Source organism: Armigeres subalbatus, chromosome 2 (assembly GCF_024139115.2).
Source record: "Armigeres subalbatus isolate Guangzhou_Male chromosome 2, GZ_Asu_2, whole genome shotgun sequence".
Classification (NCBI taxonomy): Eukaryota; Metazoa; Arthropoda; class Insecta; order Diptera; family Culicidae; genus Armigeres; species Armigeres subalbatus.
In genome coordinates, this window is record NC_085140.1 from 240933333 (window position 1) to 240955741 (window position 22409).

The 22409-nt window shown below is 40.7% G+C and overlaps 1 protein-coding gene across 3 annotated transcripts in view; it reads right to left on the reverse strand.

Annotated features, from left to right (window-relative positions):
• Positions 1 to 22409, reverse strand: part of LOC134211983 (E3 ubiquitin-protein ligase TRIM9) — a 554947-nt gene that overhangs the window by 50989 nt on the left and 481549 nt on the right. For 2 of the 3 annotated variants that reach the window (XM_062689423.1, XM_062689421.1), the window contains exons 2-6: positions 20919 to 21014; positions 17173 to 17304; positions 16884 to 16985; positions 5228 to 5387; positions 1051 to 1083 (exon numbers count right to left, since the gene is read on the reverse strand). In XM_062689423.1, coding sequence (XP_062545407.1) covers positions 1051 to 1083; positions 5228 to 5387; positions 16884 to 16985; positions 17173 to 17304; positions 20919 to 21014 — 523 coding nt within the window. The remainder of the gene's footprint in view (positions 1 to 1050; positions 1084 to 5227; positions 5388 to 16883; positions 16986 to 17172; positions 17305 to 20918; positions 21015 to 22409) is intronic. The other variant, XM_062689424.1, reaches the window with a different exon arrangement.

Below are 22409 nucleotides of genomic sequence, written 5' to 3' on the forward strand. Positions count from 1 at the left end.
AAAATTTGGACAGAAAAAAACCGCTGATAATAATAGAACTAACCCTGCCAAAACCGTCATTTCTCCTACAACAACTTGCACCGAATAATAATAGACAGATTCATCTAATTAATCCAAATTCATAATGAACATATTCAAACTCGACTAATTCCCGAACATATTTAAAATTTGGGACCCTCCTTAGCCTAGCGGTAAGATGCGCGGCTATACAGCAAGACCATGCTGAGGGTGGCTGGGTTCGATTCCCGGTGCCGGTCTAGATACTTTTCGGTTTGGAAATTGTCTCGACTTCCCTGGGCATAAAAATATCATCCTGTAAACTTCATGATATACGAATGCAAAAATGATAACTTGGCTTAGAAACCTCGCTGTTAACAACTGTGGAAGTGCTGAATGAACACTAAGCAGTGAGGCGGCAATGTCGCAGTGGGGGATGAAATGCCAATAAGACTAATTCTCGAATACATTCTCAAACTTCACGCACAGTACTCATCCAAATGGATTTATCAAACTGACGCTAATAATCTGTGTCTGACGGTCTGAAATAAAGTTAATGCATAAAAGTTTGCAACCGACGCAGCACGGTCAGGGTATTTCGATGAGGGTGAATACGCGTCGCTGATCCACCACCCAACAGTCACATCCAATTTTTATAGAAAGGTTAAGTATTCTCCGAACGTGCTCGCATTGATGGAGTGTGATTGAAAAGCATGCTCCAGACTTATCCAGTAGAGTGGAAGCAATAACAGTGTTTGATCCGGAATAAATGTTCGGGTTCCATATCCAGATTTCCATATAATCCGTAATTTGCTCCACTCTAACAATCCACCGCTGGTGAGTGGAGAATGGATACGTATGGTAAGGCGAAATGATACTTGAATAAATTATTGCTACCGAAACCGAAGGTAAACCAATGAAGCGAAAAACAGAAGGAAGATCGAAGGAAACAGAACTTCGCATAAATAAATATTTGAATGCAACTGAAGTTATTCGCTCGAAAGTGCAGGGGCACATTCGTTAGCACCTCTATCTTGTCATCGGTTCTCTCACCTGCTGGCAGTCGTTCTTCTCCTTCTTTAGCGGCTGCATGGGAAGATAATTGCAATTTTATTTATGTGCAAAATCGAATGTACGTTCATTTAAATCGTGAGCAATATGCATGATGTTGCCTCGCTGTGGGTGGGGATGGATTCAGTGGGGTTGGGAGCTGGGAAGGCGTTAACACTCTTGACTTGTTCTAGCATAGAATTGGATGGCAACCAAGAGGGAGGCCCATCCAGGCTGTCTAGTTGGCTCAGCGTGATGCTACTTCACCTCGCGTTGAGCGTATGGGGCGCTTTCGTGTTGATTAAAATTCAAGTGCTGATGTTGTTATAAGTGGTCCTAGCAGCATAGATAATGTTATTGTCATACACACACTCCAGGCTACAGGCATCGACTAATTAATTTGCTTCGTCTCCTTTTTTCATCGCCTTTCCGTTGAAGACTCGTGCGCTTTCCGCTGACTTCTTACCCGCTGTTTTCCGATTGCCTTTAGGCAGGTTTAATTATAAGTTGTTTTTTTTTTACAGTAAGTTTGGCTTCAACTAGATACAGAAAATGTAGTTTTTTTATGAACTTCGTCGTTCGTAAGTTCATCTTGACATAAATAAGACCGAAGAACAAACTATACTTGTAATAATGCTTTATTTATTTCTTTATTTAACCAAACTGTTCAATCCATGTATCTAGAAGAAGTTATGGTTCTTAAGGGCAAACATTTGCGAGTATAAGTTTTGACATGAAAGGACATCGTATTACAGATGTGTTTAAAATCGGTTCCATTTGAGGAGATTTTTTTAAACTCATCCATTATTCAAATACACCAACTTATAGGAGTAATTCTCGCTGAAACCGGGCCACTATTTGCACGAGGTTCTTAAAAATGCCTAAATTTATATTCTTTCGGAAGCTTTCGGCGAGTATATTGAGGATCCGAGTCAAATTCTTCAGAAAGATTAACCCCTCGTTAGTTATACACGGAATCATTTTAATGGACCCCTCGATTTTTGTCAATTCTTGACTCACCAAAACTGTCATAACTCCAACATTTCTTAACCGATCATAGAGATCAGCATATCGTTGGAAAGAAGAAGAGTGTATCCTCAATTTACAATAATGAAAATATAAGCAGCCATATTGAACCTGGCCGCCATCTTGGATTTATTTTTGAAAACTATTTTTCCGCCAGGTTTGCAACCACCGATTTTGAATATTAATACATTGATGGAAAGCTTAGCTTATATTGTGCATTGTGTCCGAAAATCTCAGGTGTATGTTTTTTCTATCAAAAGTTATGTACGATTTACCAAATTATATTTTTAAGGGTCATCTGACCAACGAACATTATTTTTATGGTTAACATGGTACTACGACGTCAGTTCCTTGATTTCATACACTATTCTAAGCCAAATATGTTTCAAAAATGAAAAGCATATCTACAACAGTATTTTATTTGAAGGGCTCAAAAGTTTTGAGCATAACGGAGCCGTATTCAAGTTATTGTATTAAATAATTCAAGAATTTTGGTATTGATCAATCGTACATAACTTTTGATAGAAAAAACATACACCTGAGATTTTCGAACTGTTAGAGAAACTTTTTGCTGGGGACTTTCGTCTGCCCTTGCCGTGACCTCAGGGTCGTTTATTTGCTCTGAAGAGGAATTGGAGGATTTTTGGCGGAATAACTTCCCTTAAACAAAGAGTCTAGGTGGATCAATCAATTTACCAGAGAACAAAGAAAATGGATTTGGCTCTCGTATTCAAAAAAATAAGAAAATTGTGAATTTCATTTCTTAATCGGTCGTTTCATATTTAATTATCCCATTTCATTATATGGTTCGAATCGTGAATATAAAGGAAAGTGGATGATAGGGTACATTACCGTGACGTAGACCTCATGCTGCATGCGAGTACCACACCGTCGTTTGTTCCTAGCCGTTGAGACATTGCACTTGCACCGGGTCGCATGCTGCCGGGTTCTTCGGACACGGGTTGGTGATTCGTCGGCCAAGCTTTACTAGGGTTCGAGAGAGCTTGCGATCCGTTGACAGCTGGTGATGTACACTCGTTCTCCATTCGGCACGTCGGTGATGTTGTTACTGCTCGCCAAGGTGTTGGTTCCGGGCTGGGAAAACGTGGATTATCTCCGAAGGGTTCACCATCCAGTTGGGTCTTTCGCACTTCTCAGCGGCGACGAAGCCACGCTTTCCAAGATGGCGAAAACAAGACACTTTCATCTCACGGCTCCCAATAGAGCAAACAGGGTCTACAGCCACTTTCACAGCTCCGGCTTGACGTTCGGGCCTGACCTATTCACTTCTCACACACACGGAACGTTCTTTTGTACAATCCTGCCGGGTCTAAGAGTGGAACACCGGCGGCACTAGAGATTCACTGGAAGAGAGCGATCTCGGCGATCGCCAGTCGTTTTTCATGCCTCATCTGTCGATGTCTTGGTTTGCGATTCGAGGAGGTGGCGATGCGCTGTCGCTTTGACAGTCGATGTCAACGGTGCGTTACGGGTGTGATGCGGGATGGGATTAGGGATGTGCAAGATAATTTCTGTATTTCAATATTCGATACTTTGTGTTCAGTTTTATTTTAATTCAATTCCGTTACTTTTAAGTTCATTTTAGTTTTAATATTTTTAGAGCAATAGTTGGTAATAGTTTATGTAAATAGTAAGTAGAATTTTATGAATAATTAATAATGTATAGTAAATTTAGGTAAATTTCTAATGTAAGCAATTTGGCAGGTTACAGAACACAATGCACAATGTAAGCTAAGCTTTTCATCGATGTATTAATATTTAAAATTGGTGGTTGCGAACCTGGGGAAAAATAGTTTTCAAAACATAAATCTAAGATGGCGGCCAAATTCAATACGACTGCTTATATTTTGTATCGTTGCAAATTGAGGATACTCTCTTCCTCTTTCCAACGATATGCTGATCTCTATGATCGGTTGAGAAATGTTGGAGTTATGACTGTTTTGGTGAGTCAAGAATTGAAAAAAATCGAGGGGTCCATTAAAATGATTTCGTGTATAACTAACGAGGGGTTCATCTTTCTGAAGAATTTAACTCGGATCCTTAATATACTCGCCGAAAGCTTTCGAAAAAATATAAATTTAGGCATTTTTAAGAACCTCGTGCAAATAGTGGCCCGGTTTCAGCGAGAATTACTCATAGCAGATATTCTACACCCCAAAAACAAATCTGACAATTATTATATAAAATCTTGGCATATACAATTCTGCTTTTTATACAGATATTGTATTGAAATAATAGAAATCTGTAAGATTTCAATACAACAATTGTATTAAAATCTTTCGAAATTGTATATGCCAAATTTTTATACAGTTTCTATAAGGTTTTTAATCAGGACTGTATTAAAATCTGCCTTCCGCTGGTTGGCATAATTTTTGTCGTTTTTACTGCAATTCTTCACAGATGGAATATTTCATTTTGAACTGTTACATTATGTCGTACCCAAGGATGTTATCGATCATTTAGTAATCTGCGTTCGTTCATTTAGTAGTTTGTCAATAACTCATTCCAGAGGCTAAATTTCAAAATGTGTTGTATGGTGGACTTTTAGTGCGACGGTTTCTCTACAACTCTTCTTAACAGGTCGATCTTCGAATTCCACTGCTAAAGGAGTTACGGTGCTAGTTGCTATACTTATACTAAATGATAACCAAATATGCAATCATTTAGTCTAAGTTACTGCTACTAGCGCTATAGCTCCGTTCTTAATGAAATTCAAACAACGAACTGTTAGGCAGAGTTGTAGATAAACCTTTGCACTAGAAATCCACCATACAACACATTTTGAAATTTAGCGTCTGGAATGAGTTATTGAAAAACTACTTAATGATCGAATGCAGATTACTAAATGATCGATAACATCCTTGGTCGTACCTATGTTGAAAATTTTGATTTGTTCCATATTACCCTACGTTAACATGCATGTAGCAAACAAACTACAGACAATCATCTCATGCAATGGAAACGACCCAGCAGCACTGTGAACCTGTACCTTACCATTAAGTAGGTCGTATTAAACTAATGAACCTAACCCGCACAATAGCATCTACGGAGTAAACCGCAGCGTCACGCTTAACCAACCAGCCGACCGCGAAACGAACGAGGTGAAGTTTGTTCCTATTTCCAGTATACTCACGTTTCATTTGAATGAAGTTGAGATTATCGATCGCCCGGATAACCGAGGTGTCGTCCAGCGTAAGATCGATGATGGGAGACACCCGGGGAGCCGCATTCGTCACCTCTTGGTGCCACGTCATGTCGGTATTCGCTACCCTGTTAATCAGCATCGAGCCAACCTGTGGAGAGAGTAGAGAAATGTTTTATATATCGAGTGATGACGAAATATTTCACACTGGCAGTCCGTAGAAGTATTTACAAATTTTAAATAAGTCATATTTTAAAAACTCAATTGCTTCACATGTTTGTTTTTAAGATAATTAACCAAAAAAATAAAATATTTAAAATTTGGAAGATGTTTAAACGACATTATTTTTTTTTAATTTCAGAGAGAATTACGAAAATAGTGGAAGATAGTTTACACCACATGATGTTCTAGGGAGATTGAATACGACACTCGCCAAATGCGGGACAAACCACATGTGATTTATCATCATCATCAGCCGTTCTTCACTGTGACGAATCCTCCAGACGCGTGTGAAAAAAGGCCCAACAAACGAACCACTTAAGAGAAGTGGTATTGATTAGCTTCAGCACCATCGCCGGCCCCGCGGGTTGAATCTTGCCAATAAATTGACGTGGTCTGAAGGCGGGGAACTCGAAAAGCTGCCAGGAGTGCTTGCTGGCTGGTGTCGCTGCTTGCGGTAATCCACACGCCGCCGCAACTGTAGGGACCGCCTAACGATATCGAAGGTCGCCACTGATTGTGTTCTCATTCCAAAGTTGACCTTTCTGTCATCAGAAATGTTACCCATAATCCAGCGACATGATTTTAGCCATACAAGGAAGAGGCGTTGAAAGTGCCTATCAAAATAGATTGGCTCGAGCAACATGGCATTGTGGCTGATGGTGGTTCGTGGCTTGCATATGTGTGCCGAAAGGGTAGAGAACAGGGCCAGGTGGACAGGTTGGTATGTCACGCCAACTGACCGGGCCGAAATCCCGAAGATGGAGACAATGCGGTCTATTGCGAGCAGGCATCGTACATGTGTCTTCGAGTGGCTGCTGTCAAAGTATTGCAATGAGCTATGATTGAATGCGGTCGTGAACCCTTATCTCCTTTGTTGGTTCAATAGAATTGAGCAAACATGCAAATGCCATATGTCTAGTTGTGCAAATTCATATGAGAGATAGATTGGTTGATTGTTAAGCCTCAAGAGCATACGAGCAGTGAAACATATTTCGATTGTGCTACAACCAGAATAATTGATTTGCATTGCGGATCCGACATACATATTTCAAACTTATTAATTATTAACTATTTTGCTTCAAAAATGCCTCGCGTGTTGTAATCATATTTCAGCAGTGAGACAATAACTTCCCAAGCCAAGATACAGCTATATATTAACTCCACAATTTAATCCAACCATCGCGGCTTGTTTTCGCCGACATTCCACTTACACTAATTTTATTTTGGCTTCCCACCAAATTACCGAGGCAAAAGACTAAACGGAACTGGATATTTATTCTCACACAAATCATAAAATACATTTAATACGTTCTTATTCGGTGTGCAAATACAATATATGTATATAGAACAATCAGCTTGAAAATAGCGCCATGTAGTCATTCCATGGAAAATAATATTCGATTTTCGAGTTTACAATAATATTCCGTTATACTCTCCTTTTCTTAAATTTTATCATAAGGGTAATTATTTTAAAATAGAACCGAAGAACGTTTATCTTTTTAATATTATTTATCTTTGATTTTCGTTTAGTTTTAGGCAAATAGCAGATGAGTTCCAATTTTAAGATCTCTAGATAAGATATCTTTATCTAAGCCGTTTTGCTGTGACATTTTTGAAAATCAGTTAATTCTCGCATGGAGTGACTGAATAATCCAAACGTTGCGGACGTACGCACATATACAGAGGCAACAATGCATTGCAATGGCAACTTTTGGTATCTGTGGCCACAACTGACAAGAGCAGGAAAATACGAAGTGCAAAAAGACCGGAAAATTCCTTCCGATATGTGAGTGCCAGCCGTAAATCTCTTTGTTTCCACCAACAAACAGCTTTTTTCACGCCCGACACAATCTGGCACAGGTCCTGTGCCGTGGCTTCCATAGCATTGGCATTGGTATCCAACGGCTTTATACAAATGGAGAAGGGTTAATGGCGAGCTGTTAGTTCTTTTCATTGCCATCATATAACTGTGTATAGGAATGATAGGCGAATCTATAGATGGAAAATACATTCTAGCATGATTTTTGAAAACGTCGTATGTCCAAATGAGAGATTCTCTTTCATTACGCCTCTTTCGCTAATATCTTGATTTTGCATTTGTTGCAAGGTTTTCTCCTTAGATTTCCAGAGACTGTTTTGGTTCTATTCTGTCGAAACTTATATTGTAGGAAACATCCATAAATTGCGTAACACTTAGAGGGGGAGGGGGGCTGTCCGAAGTGTGATAATCCATACAAAATTTTTGGATGTTTCATATAAAAAGTGTGACATAGGAGGAGGGGGGCGTCCCACGTCTAGCATCCGTGCGAGGCAGTTGTAAGTCCGCGTACGGTTCGTTTCTTTTTCGGTTTTTTTTTCAAGTACAGGTTTTTTACCGATCATCGCGTGAATCGAAGTGCTTGAGTGGAAGTGGTGTAGTCATTCGAGTTTTCTTCGAATTTTGCAAAACAACGCTTAATTTTGCAATTTCATCGGCGTCCATCGTCACCAGGCGCAAGCATCATCGTCCACGCCGACAGTCCCATCACCATCATCATCCATCGTGCGCCTCCACCAACACAGACGCTGCCGTTGCAGGGTTGAGTGCGACGCGAGCATCAACAACGTGCTTGGCTTCGATCATGCAACCGGCGAGCGGCCATCCGTCCAGTGTGTGCTGCCAGAACCGTTAGCCGGCGACACAGCAGTGTGAACGCAAGTATCCACTTTAGCTCCCTCTCGTTGTTTACCACCATCTTATTGGATTAGTTAAATTAAATATATTGCGTTTGAGTGTTTATCTTTTCATTATTTTTCACTCGTGTGTTCCCAATAATTATTTTGTGTTTCTTGTTGTCCCTGTGATAAGTGTCTAGTTTTAGTATTGATTGTGTCTCGCTGCAGCGGCGCGTTTCGTGTCCGCAATGCACGAAGACGAAGATGGCGGGGGAACTTCGAATCCCCTGTTAAATCTTTCGTTGCATTCTGGTGTACCGAGTAAAAACAGAATAGACACTAGCAAAGCAGATATTTCCCCTACAAACCCCCGCCACAAGGCCTACCCTCCCGACTCTAGTGAGCCGTACGTTGTTTTCTTTCGACCCAAAAGCAAACGCTTAAATATCAGCCAGATCAGCAAAGATCTGGAAAAGCGATTTTTGGCTGTCACGACCATTGGCATGGTTGGGACCAGTAAGCTTCGCGTCACGGTTAGTGATCGCAAACAGGCCAACGAGATTGTCACCTGTGAGCTTTTCACTCTAGAATATAAAGTATATTTACCGTCAGCAGTGTGTGAGATCGCGGGGGTGCACATTGGAACAACTCAGAAAAAAGACGGTCAAAACCTCATTGTAGCGTTTAATACAGATTTAGAACCATGATTTTTTCATAGAATGTGTTCAAAAAGCTGCCCAACAAAATCTAGAGCGTGAAATCCACTATTATGTTTTAATGCGATACCCGAGTAAAAAAAAAATTCAAATTTTTTTTTTGTTCGGGTTTTTGACAATGTTTTAGAATATTGTGTTTTGAGAAATTTTGCTAAAGATACTGTATGTTTTCTTCCTAATTTTAAAGGTTGAATAGTTGTTTTTCGATACTGTTGTCTAAAACTCATATAAAAATCGATTTTCAATATTTTCAAAATAAATATACGACATATCAACACGTTTTATATCACAAAATAAAAAATGGCACTAATATACGATCGTTTTCAGATAATATGGTCTTTCTGATTGGAATTTCAGTCAAATAGAACGGTTTTATTGAAAAAATAGGCTAATTTCTTGATTAAATATCAGCCTTATAGGCACATTTTGGCAGCTAGATTTTCGTTATTCTAAAAGTTGATTTTGTATAAAAGAAGCCAGTGGGTAAAGCTTAGTTGGGTCTGATGAGGCTCACTGATTTTTGTTCCAATTTTTATAGTGTAGTTTTCGATAAATATATCTCTTTCTCATCATATACTCATTTCATCGGCCTTATTGTGGATCTATTTATTATTTCTATAAGTAGGGTGAGCGTACCCTTTGCTTATAATTCAGTGCCTAATTCAGCCAACTTTTCAAAAACATTGTTTTCTAACAAAATCGATTGGTTTTAGAAGTAAATTTGACTAAATAATAAGTGTATCTTTATGAGAGCTAAAACATCACTAGAACTTCTAAAATATTTTAAATAAATGCTCGAATATGGAGATATGGCCAAAACTCGGTACTGTACCCGTATAATACCTTATTGGTTAAGATACTTGCACCTTACAGTTAATCGATAATGCGGAAACAACTGCCTAATAATCAATTAAAGCAAATTTACTATATTAACTATATGTTAATATATTATATTTGATTAAAGGCAAATCAAATTGAAACAAGAAAATTAGTATACTTATATTTAATTACTTATCATGTTTGAGCGCATATTTCTATCTTCCATATCTTAAGGGAAGGGGAATGCTTTTTGTGAGCGGGAGCTATAGCATTTTTAGTACTATTTTTAGTACAAACTGGATACAGGTGAAACACAACCTATTTTTTTTTGAAAACTACACTATAAAAATTGGAACAAAAACCAATGAGCCTCATCAGACCCAACTAAGCTTTACCCACTGGCTTCTTTTATACAAAATCAGCTTTTAGAATAACGGTAATCTAGCTGCCAAAATGTGTCTATAAGGCTGATATTTAATCAAGAAATTAGCCTATTTTTTCAATAAAACCGTTCTATTTGACTGAAATTCCAATCAGAAATACCATATTATCTGAAAACGATCGTATATTAGTTCCATTTTTTATTTTGTGATATAAAACGTGTTGATATGTTGTATATTTATTTTAAAAATATTGAAAATCGATTTTTATATGAGTTTTAGACAGCAGTATCGAAAAACAACGATTCAACCTATAAAATTAGGAAGAAAACATACAGTATCTTTAGCAAAATTTCTCAAAACACAATATTCTAAAACATTGTCGAAAACCCGAACAAAAAAAAAATTGAAAAAAATTTTTTTTGCTCGGGTATCGCATTAAAACATAATAGTGGATTTCACGCTCTAGATTTTGTAGGGCAGCTTTTTGAACACATTCTATAAAAAATCATGGTTCTAAATCTGTATTAAACGCCACAATGAGGTTTTGACCGTCTTTTTTCTGAGTTGTTCCAATGTGGGGTGGTGACGGAGGGAAGTATGACATGCGACGATTTGAAACAAGGCTTCGGTCGTTTCAAGAACGTTTCTTTGGCTCCTGTTGCGATACTGGATTGCAAACAAATGTATTAGGTGTCGCAGGAGGAAGAGAAGCGGAGTTATTCCCCGTCTGACTCTTTCTGCATCACCTTTTCCGGGTCCGACTGCCTGACTACGTAGTGATTGGCAAACTTCGTCCACCTGTTCGGCTGTAGTACTGCTGCAATAAACCTCGCTGTGCATCATGTGGAGAGAAGCATGTAGAGGGCACACAAAAAAGCCGAAAAGGCCTAGAAAACAGCCTCAAAGTGAACCCCAATCCAACATGATCGAATTCAAAGCGGGTGGAAATATTCGAAAACGTTCAACTTTTGTGGTTTCACATCCGGATGATCGAGAGTTTCCACCACTCCCGGAACATCTAAAATCTCAGATGCCACATTTTTTGCGAATTCTCAGCCGGAAAGAGAGCATAGAGAGCGAGCAGAAGAACACCAGAGCGCTCCAATGTTCACACTTTCTGGCATTGTGTAGCTAATCCTTAACTTCTGTGATGCTTCCGACCCCTTAAAGAACATGGTCAAAACTGTTCTTCCTATTCTGACTCCTCTCTTGAAGCAGCTGGCTTCAAAAATGCCCCTCCACGAGTCATTTGTATCCTTCGATGGCTAAGTTCGTCGATAAGGCTAACATGATTTCGATTCTACAGCGGAACTGTCAAAGTATTCTTCCAAAATTAGATATTTTTAAATGTTTAGTTAACAAATTACAATGCGATGCTTTTGCTTTATGTGAAACATGGCTAACACCAGATGTGAACCTTCATTTTTCTGATTTCAATATAATCCGCCGCGATCGGGCAAATCGATATGGAGGGGTGCTTTTAGGGATCTAAAAACAGCACTCCTTCTATAGAGTCGATCTTGCGCCGATGTCTGGAACCGTAGCTGTCGCATGTCAGGTGACTATTCGAATAAAAGATCTCAGTATCACCTCGATATATCTACCTTCAAACACTGCGATATCTCGTAGAGATCTTGGGTACATATGCTTGGGTATGCCCGAGCCACGGTTGCTCTTGGGAGATTTTAACTTCCACGGAACAGGCTGGGGGAAACTGTACGACGACAACCGTTCAACAATGATATACGACCTCTGCTACGACTTAAATATGTCAATTTTGAATACAGGAGAAGTTACACGAGTAGCTCCTCCAGCAAGGGATAGCCGTCTAGATCTTTCCATTTGTTCGAGCTCATTATCGTTGGACTGTCCTTGGAAGGTGGTCCAAGATCCCCATGGTAGTGATCATTTGTCAATCGAAGTCTCGATTTCCAATGGACGTAATCAATCTGTTTCTATCGACCCCTCATATGACCTCACGAGGTACATCGATTGGGGCACATATGCGGAGGCCATCATCGAAGGTATACAGTCGATGGAAGCACTTCCCCCGCGGGAAGAGTACTAGTTTCTATCCCAGTTGATCCTTGACAGCGATCTTCAGGCACAACGCCTGCCGGTGCTAGGTGCTTCGGATTGAAGGAAACAACACAGTCCGTGGTGGGATGTCGAGTGTACACAACTTTACCGCGAGAAATCCGGCGCGTTTAAAGAATTTCGGAAGCACGGTTCGATCGTACGTCGTACATACATCGCGCTCGAGATCCAGTTCAAGAAGCTGGTCAAAATTGGCGCACTTTTGTTGACGGTTTATCGCGCCTGACCTCAATGGAAACTCTGTGGACCGTCGGGAGAAGAATGCGCAACGCGTTTTCCGTAAACGAAGATCGTGAAAGTTCGTCGCGATGGATACTCGACTTTGCAAAGAAAGTGTGTTCAGATTCGGTGCCGGTGAAGCATGAATCACGAGATACTTTTGCTGATAGGGATGAGATGGATCGCCCCTTTTCGATGATTGAATTCTCGCTGGCCCTCCTTTCATGTAACAATTCCGCTCCATGGATGGATAGAATCAGGTTCAACTTGCTCAAAAACCTCCCAGACGTCGCGAGAGGGGCTTATTGAGCTTGTTCAATCAGTTACTGGAGTGCAACATTGTTCCGGATGATTGGAGGCAAGTGAAGGTTATAGCCATCCAGAAGCCCGGATTATAATTGTTACCGTCCAATCGCGATGCTATCCTGTCTATTGGCTATAAGCTATTGGAGAAGATGATTCTCTTCCGGCTAGACAAATGGGTTGAATCGAATGATTTGTTGTCAGATTCACAATTTGGTTTCCGCAGGGGCAAGGGAACGAACAACTGTCTTGCGTTGCTTTCTTCAGAAATTCAAATAACATTCGCTAAAAAAGAGCAAATGGGCTCAGTGTTTTTGGACATTAAGGGAGCTTTTGATTCAGTTTGCGTTGATGTCTTATCTGAAAAAAACGCCAAGCGTGTGGACTTTCACCAAGTTTAAACAATTATTTGTACAATCTGTTGTCAGAGAAGCGTATGAGTTTTTCTCATGGTGACTCGGCAACTTCACGAATTAGCTACATGGATCTCCCCCAGGGCTCATGTTTGAGCCCCCTTCTTTACAATTTTTACTTCAGAGACATTGATGAATTTCTCATGCCAAATTGCCCGTTAAGACAGCTTGCAGATGTTTGTGTTGTAGGGGAGAACGGTCCAAAATGCCCCCCGGGGGAAAAATGGCCTCACTCCTAAAATCATTCATATAATCTGATGTAGTACATTTATGAACGAATATTACCATTACAATTCATAATTAGTTATCCATCATTGAGCTCCATTGGAAAGTGTTAGCAAAATCCCTTCATATTCACTCTAATTTAACGATTTACTATTCTTCCACCACATCCGTAAGATTGTAGTTCAATCCATTAAGAAAAAACAAACAACCATGCGTTCACCGTCATTTTACATGCAATTGAGTCATTTTAGACCACCATTCGGGCGTTTTGCCCCAGGCCTATTTTTAAAACATTTTGCGTTAGAAAGTCATGAAAACCTTATTGTTTTAAATAGGAGATCATTGTGAAATGTAGCCGGGTTTGTAAATTTTTCACCTATACGTTGAAATGGTTGGGTATTTTTGTTTATATGGGCGAAAACATCGAAAAAGCTTAAGGGGTGCATTTTGGACCGTTCTCCCCTATCCGTTTCGGGACCAACCGCAGTTGATCTGCAAGGACCGTTGCAAGATACTCTGTACAATTTGTCTACTTGGGCTTTAAAGCTGGGTATCGCATTCTCTCCGGAGAAAACTGAGATGGTTGTCTTTTCAAAAAAACATAAGCCGGCAAAGTTCCCGCTCCAACTGATGGGTAAGGCAATCACTTGTAGCATGTCTTCTAAATACCTCGGGGTCTGGTTCGACTCGAAATGCACCTTTGGGAAGCACATTGTGTATCTGACACAAAAAATGCCAGAAACGGATCAACTTCGAAGCTTTCAATAACCGGAACATGGTAGGGAGTGCATCCCGAAGATCTTATGACGTTGTATCGAACAACCATTTTGTCGGTCCTCGAATACGGTAGTTTCTGCTTCCAGTCCGCGGCTAAAACACACATGCTGAAGCTTCAACGGATTCAGTACCGCTGTCTCCGTATCGCGTTGGGTTGTATGAATTCGACTCATACGATGAGTCTGGAAGTGCTTGCGGGAGTACTGCCTCTGACAGATCGTTTCGCGGAATTATCGCTCCGGTTTTTCATACGTTGGGAGGTTCTAAATCCATTGGTCATTGACAACTTCGAGAAGCTGCTCGAACAAAACACTCAATCTCGATTCATGAGTATTTACCACTAGTATATGACGCTGGAGGTAAGCCCATCTTCGGTTGACACCAATCGTGCTAGCTTCTTAGACTCTTACAGTTCCTCTGTTACTTTTGATCTGTTCATGAAGCAGGAGGTTTCTGGAATACCAGACTTACTTCGTGCGGAGGCCATACCTCCATTATTTGCAAGCAAAAACGGGCACGCCAGCGAGGAGAGAAGCTTTTTCACAGACGGGTCAAAAATGGTCAAAACAATGAGATATAACTAATTCTGTTATAATTTTGTTAAGAAAAAATGTGATAATAATTTATCATACCTCGATTATATCAACGGTTGTTATAATTAACTGATGTTGTTACAATCATGTTATAATCTTGTTTTGCCTTCCTAGTCGGGTTTTCATAGCGCCTACTTTAAGCTCAAAGAGCCTAGTTCCGTGTATACTGCTTAGCTAGCAGCTATACACTATTCACTCGAGCAAATCGTATCCCTACCTCCTGATCACTTTTTCATCTTCACCGACATTCTAAGTTCCTTGGAGGCTGTTCGATCAATGAAACCGGTTGAACACTCAGCGTATCTTCTGAATGGGATACGGAAAGCTTTGAGTGCTTTATCACAACTGTCTTATACAATGGCTTGGGTCCCTTCTCATTGCTCAATCCCGGGAAATGAGAAAGCGGACTCTTTGGCTAAGGTGGGCGCTATGGAAGGTGATATTTACGATCGGAAAATCACCTTCGATGAATTTTTCACACTAGTTCGTCAGGAAACCTTGAACAGCTGGCAACAGAAATGGACAAATGGGGAGTTGGGTAGATAGATGTATACAATTCGCTCGCAGGTGTCAAAGCATTCATGGTTCAAAAAATTGAATATGGGACGAGACTTCATTCGAACCATGTGTCGTCTAAAGTCCAATCACTACACATTAAATGCACATCTTTTCATAGTGGGGCTCTCGGAAGAGAATCTCTGTGTTTGCGGCGAGGATTACCAGAACATTGATCATATCGTGTGGGCGTGCGAGAAGCCCCAGATCTACACTAACTGAACATCTCCGGGTCCGAGGAAAACAACCAAATCCTATTAGGGAAGTGTTGTCGAGCCTTGATCTCGAGTACATGTCCCTGGTCCACCAATTTTTTGAAAATATTGCTCGGTACCTTCAAAATGTTGTGACTTTAAATGTATTTTCATTCAAATAAACGCAGCTTTCTATCATCTTACTGTTCTTTTCAATCGGAATAAATTTGAACTGTGCTTGCTTGTAAAATTCTGTCGATTTTAATTGAATATCGAATGTTATTATGTTTGTTGTGTTTAGCTGCAATTTTACACGTTTTAAAAACTATTTGCTGTGTAGTCTTGGTGTTAGGTGAGAACAAATTTGACCCGACCAATCCAGCGGTTGTTCACCAAGGAGGTGCGGCCCCATCAGCGTCTGTTCTGGCATCTAGCGGCTGAGTATGAAATGTTATCCCCAGGAAGCTCTACCTAAGGGTCACAGATAAAAATATGTTGTGATTTTAAATGTATTTTCATGCACATATTTGGAGCATGCAAATGAGCGCAAAATTTAATCGATATTAATGTCTTTTCAAATCAAAATGAATTTGAACTGTGCTTGATTGTAAAATTCAATAAAATTCAATTTAATATCGAATGTTTATTCGTTTGTTGGGATCAGCTGCAATTTTACACGTCGTTGAATTTTCATAATTATTTGCTGTGGTCACAACCAGCTGCTCCCGAAACATAACAAACCGTCTGGTAAACCAACAATGAAAGATCGCGAACTGAAAGCGTTCCTTCTATTGCAATTATTTTAAAAATATAAATCAACTTCCTGTATTCATGTAGAGTTTGCAATGGTTATATTGCATGAAACGCTTTTAAATTTAATATTATTCGTAAATTCTTGAAAATAGCAGGTCACGAGAGTCATTCAGATCGTATATAAAAACAGCAGAGGAGGATATATTACGTGAAAAGTTTCCAATAACGTGTGTAGTTGACAAACGTACACAAAAACACAACTAGAAAGGATGGGGACACCTCGCCGAAATTGCTAGTCAAGCGAGTCAGTTCACTGATTTTCCGGTGTTTTCACGCTTTACGTCACTCCACCAACTGTAAACGGATGCGTGTTTCGTTCCGAGTCCGACAGACAGCGATAAATTTTTGGAGCACTTCTGACCGTACGCGTTATCGGATGTTTTCATTTTGTGGGCACTGGCTGTCGTCTGGTGAAAGAAAAATAGCCATTCCATTCGAAATGGTTGGACAGTTGGGTGGTAGCCATGAATTTTACTCGCACATACCTCCCGCGAGCTTTCGGAAATAGAACCGGGCAGAACAGTCTATCACACGGCTCGGTGAATCGAAAACGGTCGTCATTTGTCGGTGCTACCTTAGGTCTTTGAAAACCATGACCGAAGAACTGGGATAGAACAAACTAAAACAAATGTGAAGCAATCAAGCGAAATTAAATTTAAGTACCTGTAAAAACGCCGCACTATCAGTCTCTTTTAACGCTTCGATGCAGAACTGTATTAATCCTGTGGTTTGTTGCAGTTTCCCTGTACAACTCGCTTGTTGATCCTGTTTCGATGAGGGAAAAAATGACAAGAAGAATAACGTTGGGCATTAGATAAAAATAGTGACAGAATTTATGGGTAACGTAATGTCATTTAGAGTTTCCGCTCCTAGACTGAAACAATAATGGAAATATGATTGGGACAAATGTAGCAGCTTGTTATTGATTTGGACCGCATATCCTATAGTTTACCTTAAGTGTCCTAATTTTGGTATCTTTGTCTTGCCGGATGGCCTCCAATAAAACTTCCCTCCGCGCGGTTATTGACTCTATAAGCGCTTCACACTGTGCCGTCACCACTCGTTCGAATTCGATGCAGGATTCCTGTTGGGATAAAAAAAAGAAACATTAAATTCAAAAGACAGTAGAGAAATTTACGTAAAAATACTATAATCTGGGAGTTGGTTAATGCTGGGTGATCCATGCAGCACACAACAATCCCTGTTCACCTTGTTAGGGTGGTTGATCATCATATGAGTGCCAGTACTGTTCACATTGTGCTGCATAGTGTTCGCTTCAAGAAGACAAACCCCTTCAACACGATGAAGGTAGCGCAGCTCTGATAAGGTAACAAATCGAAGCTTTCAAAATTACCATGGCTAAAGCAGAGCAAACTGATGGATTCAATGGATGCGGCAACGAATGAAGAACAACTATTGAAAAGTCTAAATTTGGCACGTGAGAACTTGGGCTCCCCGTTCGTGAGCTTCAAAGTGTCGGCGTGAGCATAGCAGCAATCCAGAAAATTCGCTGACCCAAATCTGAAGATCGTGAAGCTCAAGCGGTGGATCCGATCGCAAACACTTAATTGAAGTACCTCATCCACATTTTTTTCTCATCTACAATAGCAGTGGCAATAGAACAGTGTGTGTAGATGGCTTCATGGTGACCGTCTAGTAAAGAGCTAATTCATGAACTGACGACGAGAAGAATGCGTTCTATGAGAGTTTTGATCAGGCCTCTGTAAAAATAATCGTGAATGTGTAGATCGGAAGAGAAAGGGGGGTACCTTCGCTGGCCCCAGGGGGTACCTCGGACAAAGTATTACAATTTCTATCAAAATTTATTGATAAAGTTTTGATAATTGTGTAACTTTTTTATTTCAAAACTTTGTCTTGTACATAATATGCATGGCGATTAGTAAATCAAAGCCTATGTAATTCTGCCCTCAAAAACTAGCATAGTTAATGAAGGGCTGTGTGACAAATGATCAAAAGGAAAAAACGTTAAATGATCAAATTTAAAAAATCTTCAATGCGATCTACCAATCCGAAACAAAATATTGAATAACATGTTAACAACATACGTAATTCATACCTTTTGTACCTGTACTCCATATTTAAAGTTAGAAATCAATGTTTTTCTTCAGTCGATAACAAAACACTGAAGAAGTTTTCAAGTAGAAAACGAAATACGTATCTATTGATACGGAAGTAAATGGAAGATTGAAGTATTTTAACCTTTCAACAATATACTTCTGAACTAAAATCAAAAGTCTGAAGGTACGGAAGCCTCCATTTGAGAGGCATTGCTTCGTTGCAAGAGAATTTGAAGAATCCTTCTACGCTTCTCGTAAGCCTCCATCCAAGCAGCTCGAAGCCTCCTTTATAGAGACTCGGAAGCCTCTTCTCCAGAGGTTCGGAAGCCTCTTCTTCAGAAGTTCGGGAGCCTCATTTCAAGAGGTTTGAAACCCACCTTCTCGTAAGCCTCCTTTTAAGTGGCTCGGGAGCCTCTCTTCAAGTGGCTTGGAAGCTTCTTCGAAAGGCGTGGTAGCCTAGTTTCATGCGGCTCGGAATTATGTTTTCAAGAAGCTTATAAGATGCTGAGGAGCCTCCTTTTAAGTGGATCGAAAGCTGCATTTCAAGTAGTTTCTGCAGCCTCCCTACAAGATGCTCGAAAGGCTTCCTTCGAGAGGCTCGGAAACCTTTCTTCAAGAGACTCGGAAGCCTCCTTTCAAGAGACTTGGAAGACGCGAGGATTCCTACCTTCAGGAGGCTTGGAAGCTTCCCTTCAATAGACTCGGAATAGAGGAAAAGAGACTTGGAAGTATACTTTCAAGAGCCTCAGAAGAGGCTTTTCAAAAAGCTCAGAAGTATCATTTTAAGTGGCTCGAAAGCTGCTTTTCAAGAGGCTCTGAGGCCTCCTTTCGAGCCTCACTTCAAGAGGATCGGTAGCATTTTTTCGAGAAGCTCGGAAGAATCTCTTCAATTCTCCCTTCAAAAGGCTCGGAAGCTTCCCTTAAAAGGCACAAAAGCCGCTTCGATAAGGCTATGAAGCCTTCCTTCAAGAAGATCGGAAGCTTCCCTTAAAGAGGCACGAAATTCTTCCTCCAAGAGGCTTGGAAGCGTACTTTCAAGATGCTCAGAGGCCTCCTTCTAAGTGGCTCGAAAGCCGTTGTCAAGAGGCTCTGAAGCCTGCCTTCAGGATGCTCGGAAGCTTCCCTTCAAGAGGATCGGAAGCCTCCTCTCAAGAGGCTCTGGAGCCTCCTTTCAAGGGCTCGAAAGCCGCCTTTCATGAGGCTCGGAAGCCACCTCCTTAGCCGTGCGGTAAGATGCCCGGCTATAAAGCAAGACCATGCTGACAGACAGGTCTAGACAATTTTTGGATTGGAGCGTGGCAGATTGGATGTGCGCTAGAGGCCTGGAGCTCGCTCAACATAAGACGGAGGTGGTTATCGTCAACAACCGCAGGTCGGTACAACAGCAGTAATTCATGTGGGTGAAGACGTGATCACATCAAAGCGGAGTTTGAAGCTCATAATAGTCGATAGACTGACCTTCGGCAGCTATCGACTTTGCGTGCAAGAGGGCTTCAACTGCGTTGCGACAATACAGAGGATGATGCCAAATAGCTCCAAGGTGTGCGCCAGTAGACGTAGGCTACCGGTAGGTGTAACCGTATCTATTCTTAGGTACGACGGCTAGTCCTGGGCGAGTGCACTGGGGGTAATCAGTTACCTGCGGAAGCTGGAGGGAACGTACCGCTTGATGTGGCTTAAAGTGATATTTTCCTACCATACTATGACAGTCGGGTTGGTTATCCGGGAAGACGACAAGTGTTTTGAGCTACGTGGCTCCAGAGGAATCCGCGAGCGTACCAGGGAGGCATCGATCGCCAGATGGCACCGCGAGTGGGATAACTAATCGAAAGGTAGGTGGATCCACCATAACATATCGAGCTGGGTGGAGAGACCTCATAGGGAAGGTCACTTCCATCTGATACAAATTTAGTCAGACCATGGCTGCTTCCGGCAGTACCTCCACAAGCTTGGAAAGAAATAATACAATCATCTCATAAGTTATAGCAATGAAACCTGTTAAGCACTCAGCGATTTTTTTAAACGGGGCAAGGAAAGCTATGAGTGCTATATCAAAACGACCATTCACAATCGCCATGGCTCGGGTCCCTTCTCATTACTCGATTCCGGGAAATGAGAAAGCGGAGGATCAACGAAACACGTATTTCACATAAGTTCGTCAGGAAAGCTTGATCAGCTGGCAGCATGATGTTGAAAGTTGCTGAAGTAAGGCTGTTATCATAGTCTGTCCCCTTGTCTGTTGCACCTCATTACAAATGTCTTGCTCTTATAGTTAATTTAGTCATTGTCTGTAGTTAACCCTTTTCGCTAAACCCTGAATAAATTTATGAGATTTTCCATAGATATCCATAAGAATTTCTCGTAGATATTCTGAATAATTTCCCATAAGAATTGTATTTTTGTATTTTTTTGTATTTTTGACAAATTACAAAAAAAGAGACTCGGGAGAAATTCCTGCAATTTTCCTTGAAAACTAATAAGAAATAAACGGCTACTTAGGGAAGAATTAATCGAGGAATTTTAGAGAAGAAGAGCATTAAGATTGTTCCTGGGGAAATTTGATTTAGGTTGTTGTGACAGCAGTTGCTACCCAGAATTTCAAACGTTTTCAAATACTTACCGTTACTTTATCGCTCATTCCTTTCAGTCTTTGGATGAATTCTGTCGTCGATCGCGCCTTCTCTGACAGTTGCTGCAGGTTGTGTGATAATTCAGTCTGAAATGAAAATATAATGTGTGGAAATAAAATTAGTTATATATTTTTTGTTAGTTCACATATGGTGAAGAAACTATACTGTTATTACAAGACTTCTATAAAACCAGCATATAACTCAATTATTACTGGAGTTGGGCGCCATTTTGTAAATGTTTTGTTCTAATGACATAATCGACAATGACAAAAGAAACAGATTTCACACTTGTAGTGTGAAATGAGAAACTATCAGTTGTTAACTGTTGTATGAGGTAAAAACACTTACGAGAATCGATACAGATGAGAGATAAAAGCAGTATTGGGTCATCTATAGAGCATATTGCTTCTCTTCTTCTTCTGGAACTTTGATAGCAGTAAACCAACATATTTTGTTCCTTGTGCATTTGATAATCTTACGTGTTACGCCAATTCATATGTCCTTAGATTAAAAAAAAAAATCACCAAGAAATTTTAAAACCGAAAAGTGGCACATTACTGGGGTCGTAAATATACCTGCATCTTGTGACGACCCCACTAAAAAGTAGGTACCCTCTTGACGACCGAAGTCATAAATCCTCACCCGATTAAGCTCCCGCAGCAACGAATGGAAGGTAGTGCCGCTGCACTTATCGCCAGCCGACTGTCGACCGGTGAATACATTTGCGCCATAGACTATGATATCCGGTAATTTAGAGTAATTGCCCGGACGGGCGATTTATCGGCGCGAAAGTGCAAATAAATTCTTTCTGACTGATTTATGGTGCAATTGATCTGCATTTTATAGCGTTCTGCCGCGTTGCCGCCTCGCGGAACAATCGAGTGCATAGTAGGCTTCGCTCCACGGTTGGTCGGTCGGCTTGTAACCGAGAATTTGACTCTAATCGCAGCGTGCCACGTTTATTTGCCAGCTCGTGCATTGTGGCTGCAACGCATTTTCGCCATAGGCAACCCCCAAATTTTCGCCGCAGTTTATTAATTTAATTTAGCACTAGCGCAGAATTCCAGGCCGCTAGAATTAACTGACGGGCGTTTAAGATTATCTTAATTTGTGGATAATACTCGATGGCGATGGCTCGGATGACCCACGTCCCCGCCCACTGTTGACCCGGCAACAAGGATGGAATTCATAATGTAGGCCAACTGGAAACGGCTATCTCGATAACGTTGCGTCGGTTGCTGTCTCCAGGAGGAAACCATTTTCCAAAGCGCTCACGCCCCTCCGAAGGAAATAGCTCTTCTGTTTCGTTACCCTGTTTCCCCTTGGTTTCCGTTTCGAAGGAGATGGTCTTTTAACTTTTGCCTGCACAGGATGTCGCAAGATTGTCTTGGTCACAACTTTGTAACGACATTGTGTCACCCGGAATGGTTGGTCATGCTTTGCATAATCCAAAACGTTGGGGGAATTTGAATGGCACCGTT